Genomic DNA, 9,942 nt, shown 5'->3' with positions numbered 1-9,942 from the left:
GCAGGAAATATTGTTAGTCGAACTATTTAGTATGGCACTAATCACATTTCAGAACGACCCTGCATATATCCCCATATATTTAACCCTGTAGCTGTAAGAATTTCTGAAAACAGATAAAGTAAAATTTACTATTCCTCTGTATAGCTTACTGTTATGTCTGGGTATAACAAACGATTCTCCGAACTCGAAATATTTTAACAACCGATTCTGGTGAACCGGGAGAATAGCACCACTGAATATAATCCTGGATTATTATTTATGTCTTAGTTCGTACAGTTCAGCTTTCCTCAAACTTATATTTTAATAATATTTTTATGTTTATTTTTTTATTTTTAAATCTTGTGTTTTCATGCCCCCTCTGTTTACAGTTGCCCCGGATGAAAAGCTGTTAATTCCACCACTGGTTTCTAACCAACTTGAGGACATTTTTTTTTTCTTTTGAGAAAACGTTATATCCATAGCCATATTCGTGATGGCCCACTCTAACTTTATCTGTATCCAATAGCGTCAGTGTCATGTCACCCTGTGCAAATCTTTTTGCAAGGAGGATAAATTATTAAAAAAAAAAAATGAACAATTATCTCTGGTCGTGTCATTAAATTTGCTGCACGGGAACTTTTTGTTACAAAACATGAAAAAATAGAAAAACGTTGGCCTTATTCCGTACCGTGCGACTGTCGCAAATTAAATACAAATTTCGCTTTGCACCGACGCAAATCTGTGCAGAATGAGCCGTGATGTTAGCATGTTTGTTTTCTGTATTTTTCTGCGTTTCTTGATACAAAATCTGCGATTATCAGTGTTTATTTAACTTCAAACAGTTATTCGTTGGTACTTGACAACACTGTTGCACTGTAGAATTTCACTGGAAAGAATAGTTTACAATGATTGGCTAAGCTTGTGTTTTTGTTACGCATGCGCACCTGTGACCTCAACATTCGTGAGTGAGACGAGTAGAGTCATAATATAGAAGAAAATTTTACGTATTTTGACTGACATTTTCATTTTGTTTCCCTATGATTATTACCAGATAATAATGTTACTGTTCCACTTCCTTCTGGCTACGTAATGTGAAAGAAAAGTGTTTATAGTGCATTATTTTAAGCCTTGACACAATGTATACTTGCAACGGGAGCCTCTTTCAAAGTAGTTTAGACCAGTGACTGATGTGTTATTAACGTGTGTTTATGTGACGATAAGTGTTCATATCTCAGTTATTGTTAGTAAACAAAATGACAACCATTGAATACGACTTGGACACTTCTGGAGGATTAATGCCTGTAAGTATAAATTCAAGTTTAAGGTAGAAAATTGTATCAAAATGGCGTCTTGAATTTCAAACAAATTTTGTTAAAGTGCCAAAGAGATGGCAATAATTTGATTGATACGAAGTTTCTGTACTATCTTGAAATAATATGCTTTTCTCATTTTCTTATGCAGCAAATTCAGGCATTAATTGCACCACCAGTGAGTGAGGATAGCTCGAAAGTTAAGAAGAAAGAAGGGAGGGAATTGCATCCATACTATAAGAGACCAGGGAAAGGGCATAATCATGATAGTTGTGACTCGTGTGGTGAAGGGGGAGATCTGTTGTGTTGCGATCGTTGCCCTGCATCATTTCACCTACAGTGTCAGTAAGTATATTTCTAAGTAAATTTTCGAAGTACCGTCACGACGTTATACTATGTCAACTTTTTTATATCAAAGCTGTGAAATTATGAGGGTATACATTAACCGGTATTTTCACATTCAAAAGGGAGCGATCTCCTTGCTAATTAATTTTTAGTATAAAGTATGTAGGGAATACAGTGTGCTCTTCATCTTGAGAGGTTTGTACATGCATGCAGAGTATATTAACTCTTTTATTTTTCAGTAATTTCCTTAGTTTCCAGGTAGTAGAGAAATTACTGCACGTGTTCTTAAATTTAATCTCAAGTGTGAGATCTCCATGACTAATAGGTCATTGTTAGAGGTGGGAATTTTAGGTGCGAAATTTTGGAAAAAGTGCAAATTTCGCGTTCACTAGAGCAGACAGTTCTACTGAATAGAAAATTTATAGGTAAAATACGATGTGAAACATTTTTCGTGAAGGAATGAGAGTGTAAATGTAAGTAGTGTAAGTGTGCTCTTCTGCTATCCTCGTTTATGCGTATACCCCTGTCGCTAACGCGCCTGGGTAATAGTATACATGAGAACCCCCTGATCTGCGTTTCTTCTGTGTTCTATTACTACTTGTACGTGAAATACCATAAATTTTCTACGTAGTACAATAGTAAGTATCCATGTGCACAAGACATGCGATATGCGTTAAATTCCCCCCCACACACACATAGTCATAGATAAAGTACAAGGGCACTACACATGCAGATATAAAGTACAGTGCGTTCTTTTTTATTTTCGTATCAGTCGATAAGTAAGTAAAAGTCGCTTTGTTACCCCCTTTGTAAGTTCGTACATACTCAATGAATAATCCCTAAAAGTATGAGCGTCCTGCTCCTTCGGGAACTGATGCAGCTTCATGTATACTATAGCCCGTGCCTGTTTGCTACCTCTCGGGCCCCTCTGCTGCGCTCCTGCTCAGACTCGGTTTGTACTTTTTAGTGGCTACCTAGCACAAGTTGATTCGTATTTTATGCCATATATCCACACTATTTATACTGAGCCCGCCTGAAGTCAGTCTGCAAGTAGTAACGGAGCTCCTTATTTAATGCATGCCCTGCTAAAAGAGATACAAAGCTCTAACATAACCTGAAAATGCAAGAAATGTGCCAAAATTTAGTTGAACCGTCTGCTCGGGTAATGCCCAAATTTCTAATCTAAATACTCGTACAAACAGTACCAAAACTTGTACATCATATACGACTCAAATTCAGTCTTGTATTAAACATTCTGCCTAATCAAGTCTCAGAACACAGTACTAGTAAAGTCACAAGGCCAGAAAATTGTAAGCAGATAACAGTTTCATATGTGTCTCTCTCTCACTTACTTAGTCACTCTTTGGCTCTAAGTAGCTAAATATTAGTATGTAGAAGTACTCATCAATATGAATTGGTGATTGGTAGTTTTAATATTGCCATAACCGTTTACTTCCTGTTCAGTACCTTTCACCTAATGCGACTGCACTGAAGCGGAAATAATTGATGCCGCCCACTTTTGATGTTCTTGTTTAATTATTATAGGAATATAATGAAAGTGCAAAAGGTTTATGGCATTGAAAAAATTTGTTTGCATTGGGAAAAGGCACAACCTAAATACGGTGTAAGTTTGTTACTTAAATGTTTTCTGTGCAAGACAGCCTAATTTATGCATTGTAACAGTAATAAAAATTATGTCTAGCACCAAAAAATCGTGAATTTAGTCATTATCATTGCAAATTCTTTAAACTCTGAGGCATCTTTGGTATTAAACAATAATAATAAATATTATTTTAAAAAATGAGCTGTTTGTTAGCTTATGCAATCTTTCTTTATATTTGTTCCATTCGCTGTTAGCAATAAATTGAAACATTGCAGGCAATTATAGTATTGCAGTAACAACGTGGTGTCTTCAAAGAAGCCACTTGAATCACACATTAACGATCAGTTTACCTGCTAATCTATGTAGTTAGTTTCAAGAGCAGTTTATATAATTTTCTAAAAGACGTTGTTATAACAATTTAGTACTTACTGATTGCATTATTAACAAACTATAGAGCATACTAATATAGAACGTGAAACTTCTTGTCACCATTAACAACCATATATTATAGTTTGGCGATAAACATTTGGTACATTTTCCGTGCTTTTGTCGACTGATCTTTTTAATCAGCCTAAAATTTTATGCTGTGGAATATTGTTCGTATATGTTGTGTGCCTTGGAGTTTCGATTTGCTTAGAATTCTGATATACAGGTTGTTGCATAAATGTGTCGCAATATTTTGGGAACGGATTCCTCACATTTAAATAAGAAAAATAGTTCATATATAGATCTGTGCTCAGAAGTGGATAGTTTCCGAGTTACAAGGTGCCGAAAACGTGAAATAAGTGACTTCATATAAGTTATAGCTCCACTACTATGGAACTTACGGTAGTCGGTTTTTAAAAAAATAAATAAATAAATAAAAAAAAACTACAATAGGTCTCATAGCAGTAAAGCTATAAACTTTTAAAGTTCACTCACTCATTTTACCGTATAGCTCCGGAACCATCCACTTTTGGGCATAGATCCATATGAACTTTTTTTTTCTTATTTTGATGTGAGGAATCTGTACCCAAAATGTTGTGACACATTTATGTAACACGCTGTATATATAAACAGTGGTGTTACGTCTCATGCTGTAGGGTAAAGGAGACGGGTTCTATGAAAGAGTTTGTGAGATGAGAATGTAAGCGGAAGCGGAAGAAGCCCAAAGGAGGCAAGGTTCTAGAACACAGGTCACCACCCAGAGGCCAAATTAGGTGAATTACGACAAAGTAAACTACTTCAAAGTGCTGACTAACCAAAATACCACTTATATAAAAGGATTTCTTCGAATAATCTAGATTATAAAATAATAGTGGGGGCAGAGCTCCTCCACACCCTCCAAACATTATTTTAGAATATATGTTATTAGAAGAAATACTTCAATGCAAGTAGAATGCTGGTTAATTCATAATTTCGAATAATTTATTTTGTCGTAATTCGCAAAACTTGACCTAAAACACAAAACTAACGAGAAACATCAATAACATCAGACAAACAAATGAATTTCAAAGTATACCAGAAAAAACATTTTGTGAACCCATAATATCCAAATTCATATACAAACGCAACAGAATCAAGAAATAGATCACTAAAAGAAACTATAAAGTGTACATAGAACACACGAGGTGTAAAGCAATATATTACCATATATAAATACTTCGACAGATCACACAATACAATCACACACCACGTCTACCGACAATGAACAATTCAACATCGACTCTGAACACGTAAACGAAACTGAATGGAAATAACAAAAATAAAATAAAAAGCAAATTAAAATAAAACATATGCACGTAAGATCAAAGAAATAATAAAAAAAATAATTTATCTAAAATTATAATTCATTAAAACATTATTATTACATTATGTATATAACAATAGACCTACAGGGCCGCGGTGGCTCAGTGGTAGAGCGTTCACCTAAGGTGCTTGGGGTCCCGGGTTCGATCCGAGCTCCCGCCAAGTGAACTTTGTGGTGGACAAACGTGTGCGTGGGTTTTCTCGGGGTTTTCCCGTTTCCTCCCACTTTCTTCATTCCACCTTTTCATTCATTACTCATCATCACCGTCTCCTTCAGCCTAACCGGCATAAGCGTGGGACGTAAAACTCAAAGATTTCATTTTAACAGTAGACCTACATATGACTTGCGTAGTTAACAAACATGATAATGGACTGTTCAAAGATTGAAGTTCAGTGTTCTTAGTTTCGGTAATAATATATTTCAGCGATTAAAAACTTCCTAATACTGGAAAAAAAAAAAAAAGACACGAAAAAGAATAAGGAACAAAAGGGAACCAAAACAAGTTATATAAAATATATTTTATTAGTTATATAAAGGGGGACCTGTGTTCTTAAACCATCCTCCCGAGGAACTCATTGACACGATGTCCATCACAAGCTCACATGACCTGGGATCAAAAATAGGGACCACTCGGACCACAAATGTGTGCCACAATATCCCCTGATAATCCTACAGTACGAATCATGTTTTCTTTGTATATTAGTATCGCTCCATTAATTTTAGTTCAGTTTTGTTTGTTGATTTAAATAATATTTGAATATTATCTGTGTAGGAAACTGAAATGTTTACGATGTGCTATGTGTTTGACCGTACTTAGCCAGAAGCTATGTGGTCGAACATAGACCATCGTAAATCGTGACTCCAAGAGATTTCTGTATACGATTTTTTGTAAGAATTTGATAGGAGTAGACATTTTTTGAAAGATTTTGGCAGGGTTTAGAAAAGCGAGTTAATGGAAATATTAAGAAACACGAACAGTTCTTAAATAGATGAGTAAAACACACTCATTAAACATATCAATTCCCCAACAAAATTACCTCATATACGTTGGGGGCGATTAGGGGTCAGTTGCCCCCCACTTTTTGAGTAACCCCTTTATGTATATAGTTTCATTTGGAAATGTAAAGTTTGTGTATGTATTACTGATTCATAGAAAAAAAATGGTGCCATATAATATTTGCCGTTGTGTGAATACTTATTGGTTGTCTTTCCGTGGAGTTAAGAAAGCTACAGGAATTGCGTTTTAATTGCCACGGAAAATAATCCAAAAATTAACCTATTTAAGCACAATTCCAGCGTACTTTCATTTCTTCTTACAAGGACTCGATATGTTAGCCACTTTGAAACTAATTGTGAGAACATTTCGCAAAAGAAGTAATATTTCACGAGTTATTCTTTAATTGCACAAAATTGACAGTTCCTAAAATATCTTTTCTTCTTTCTAATAGTAAGGACTATTGATTAAAAAGAGAGTAGTAAGAAACAACTTCTATATTTTCCATTGTTTTGCAGTGTAATATACGAGTGAAGTGGTGTGTTTAGGGGTGTACGAATGTATATACAATTAAATTAAGCGAATTCAACATAATTCTAGGTTTTAGGATTATTTTGTATAACTGGTGTGTGGAGTGATTCTAAGTATTGTGTTTTGAGGTGTTCCAAAAAAGTGAAAACTGCACCTAATGGCAACTAACATGTTTCGGAAAGCTGCAAGAGCAAATATTTCTTTAAATGTCGTAACATATGCTTGTTGTATTTACTGTCTTTCATTTTCTAAGAATAACAACATACATTTAATAGCATCTGTAGAATTAAAAATTAAGGTGTTCATTCATCCCCAGTTTCAATATAACTTCTACAAACAAGCCTCATTATTCATTACTATGATTATTATTATTCTTTCTATTTATTTGTTTTGCAAATTTGTTATTAAATAATCTAATCACACAATTTTCCAGTCAGAATTTTAAGATGTCCATGAGCAAGGAATCAAATCTCTTCTTACACTTTCGTTGTTTAAGAGTACAAAGGGCTAGTACCTGCTTCCGTTGCTCTTGTCAATTTACTTAATAAAAAATGAAATACGATATAAGATATTTTAACCAAAAAAGGTAGTACCGGTATCCTATTAGTTAAACAACATTTCGTCAAACATAGTGTTAGAAACAACCACGGAAACTAAGAATGATATACAGTACAAATATGCAGATCATATCCTGCCCCCCACCTCCCCCAGTTTTAACGTCCAATCGCCGCCACCAGTCACTACAGTTAAACCTGTTCATTTGGCTAGGCATTAGTATTGAACATTCTCCTATACATGATCCGAAACTCCTTCCGTACTTTTTAAATTTTGTTATGTTTAAGGAGACAGCAATTCGAAAGGCGGAAGAAACTTATCCAGAGATTCAGGATGTGATAGTACTGCTTACTGTCTGCAAGTCGTGGCGCTGTTAAGATTCTCCATGTACAGTGTATAATTTCAAGGCATTTAGTGATTCCATTTGCTTCTATTTGAGAAATGAATGCTGTGATCGATGTTCAGCGTAACTTAATTTTGCTGTAGATGTTACATTGAATTTAAAAGAGAAAAATGTGATTGAGACGCAGATCTAACTCAAGCCTCCGGATTGCCGTGCGCGTGCGCACCCAATACTTACCCGGGCCAGTCACATATTTTCTTTGAGTGCTGCTCTTTATATCTTAGTTAATGCCCTTATCAATAACTGACCTTTTTACTAAGTTGATATCTATAACTATATATTAGTGAGTAGATTCGGGCCTGGGATGTGTTTTTTATCATTTCACTTTGACGGTGCAACTTAGGGGAGGGGAAAGATACATAAAACTTGTCGAAAATGGCCAATATTAGTGTCGAATTCATAGTTTTCGGTGTCGCTGAGATGAACAGTGACAGTTCCGATGCCGTTTAAATCCAAATTCAGCCCCGTAACTTGGGGGAGGGAGGAGATATATATGTAAAAATGAACGAAAACGATCAATATTAATGTCGAATCTATAGTTTTCGAGGTCGGTGAGGTGAACAGTGATACTTCCAATGCTACCGTTGAAATCCAAAGTCAGCTCCGCAACTTGGGGGAGGGATGGATATATATAAAAATCGAAAATAACCGATATTGGTGTCGAATTCATGGTTTTCGGGGTCGCTGAGATGAACAGTGACAGTTCCGATGCTGTTTAAATCCAAATTCAGCCCCGCAACTTAGGGGCGGGGGATGGGGGAGATATATGTATAAAAATGACCACTTCAGTAATAAGAAAAAGTGACTGATTTACGGAACATATTTTTTTTTCTTTCTTATTTTAACTCAGCGAAGCGGGTAATTGACACTAGTACACTCGAAAAGTGAAGACCGTAACTTTTTTTTTTTTTTTTTTTTTTTTTTTTTTTTTTTTTTTTTTACGACTCCTATTTTTTTGGTATGGTGAAAGTTACTGTTTAGTCTGAAACAAAGAAAATTACGACTGGACTCAAGTTTTATTTGATTTCTACTACGTCTTTTGCCAGCATCGAGACTATGTAAGATGATACGTATAGCTGAAAGTGAAATTTCTGGTTTAACTTGTACGATTATGTCTTATGTTAAGAAGGACGGGTGATTAATAAAGTGAACGATTATAAAAGAATTGGTGGAATGGGAATATGGGAGAGAGCGGGGAACAAAGAATTCATGAACCATTGGGTTCGAACCAGGGATCCCTGACACCAGAGGTGAGTGCTCTACCACAGTCACCGTATCCCAGGGTTTGAAAAAACCCAACCCACCTGGGCCCATGTGGGTTTTTTCGGATATTTTCGGGTTTTATTGGTTTTTTTCGAAATATTTCAATCTCTTTGGGGTAAAAATTTTAAAATATGATTTACATTTTATGGGTGTCATTGTCACAACTTGCAACAACTTTCTATTCACTGCTGTTTTGAAAAAGATGCCGCCATTTTGAAATTTTATCTTGGATCGCCGAAAAAATCTGTACAGCAAATTTAGAAGATCTTGTGCTTCTACCCTCAAAATATCAACTTCAAAAGTCCGAAAATTGCACCTTGTAGCTTGGACATCCGCTATTTTGAAAAATGGCCGCCATTTTGAAATTTTATGCCGCCAAAATATATACAGCTAATTTAGTCTCTCGTGCTTCTACTTTGAAAATTTCAAAGACCTCAGCAGCGGCGCAAATTTGTCTTCAACATTGGGGGGACGGGTAAGACGGATATTTTATATTTTATATATATATATATATATATATATATATATATATATATATATATATATATATATATATATATATATATATATATGCGATGTACAAAATATTTATGAAGGCGAAAAACAATGCTGGGAAGGATTACCCATGTCGGTCCCGGCGTCCTCCGCAAGGGACAAAATATGACGACATTATTATTGCTTTATAACTTTAAAATCCGACAGGCAACATTGAAAACTGTTTACAAGGGATGATCCAAATATGATCATTCCCTGTAAACAGTTTTCAATGTTGCCAGTCTGATTTTAAAGTTGTAAAGTAATAATAGTATCGTCATATTTTATGTCCCCTGTTTGGGACTCCGGGACAACATGGGTAGGGGAGCAGAGTTGTCTTCAACATTGGGAGGCGGTCAGATTTGAGGCTTATTCTGGGAGGTATCAATTTCATCTCACTTTCCTTTGTGACAGTTGGACACAAATCATCACATTTCTTCCTAAAAGACACATTTCCAATCGGATTATTGAGGGGGGACAGTTCCAAGATTGTGAGAGATATGTCCCCATCATCCCCCCGGGATTTTCGCCAGTGGATATCAGCTTTTTTTTTTTTTTTTTTTTTTTTTTTTTTTTTTTTTTTTAAGGCGCGCCATTTTGTAATTTTACGTTGGTATGCTGCCAAAATCTAAACAG

General features: G+C 35.4%; 1 protein-coding gene across 1 annotated transcript in view; it reads left to right on the top strand.

The window, feature by feature from the left end:
* Positions 1-899: 899 nt before the first annotated feature.
* The window catches only part of LOC145693089 (PHD finger protein 12), a 74,535-nt gene continuing 65,492 nt past the window's right edge, over positions 900-9,942 (top strand). The window contains exons 1-2 of the mRNA XM_081768777.1: positions 900-1,280; positions 1,441-1,634. Of these exons, the coding sequence (XP_081624903.1) occupies positions 1,233-1,280; positions 1,441-1,634 (242 nt within the window). The 5' untranslated portion in view covers positions 900-1,232. The remainder of the gene's footprint in view (positions 1,281-1,440; positions 1,635-9,942) is intronic.

This window comes from Thermobia domestica, chromosome 8, assembly GCF_964235325.1.
Source record: "Thermobia domestica chromosome 8, izTheDome1.hap1.1, whole genome shotgun sequence".
NCBI lineage: Eukaryota > Metazoa > Arthropoda > Insecta > Zygentoma > Lepismatidae > Thermobia > Thermobia domestica.
The sequence above is the reverse complement of the archived record's forward strand: the minus strand, read 5'-3'. Positions and strand labels throughout refer to the sequence as shown.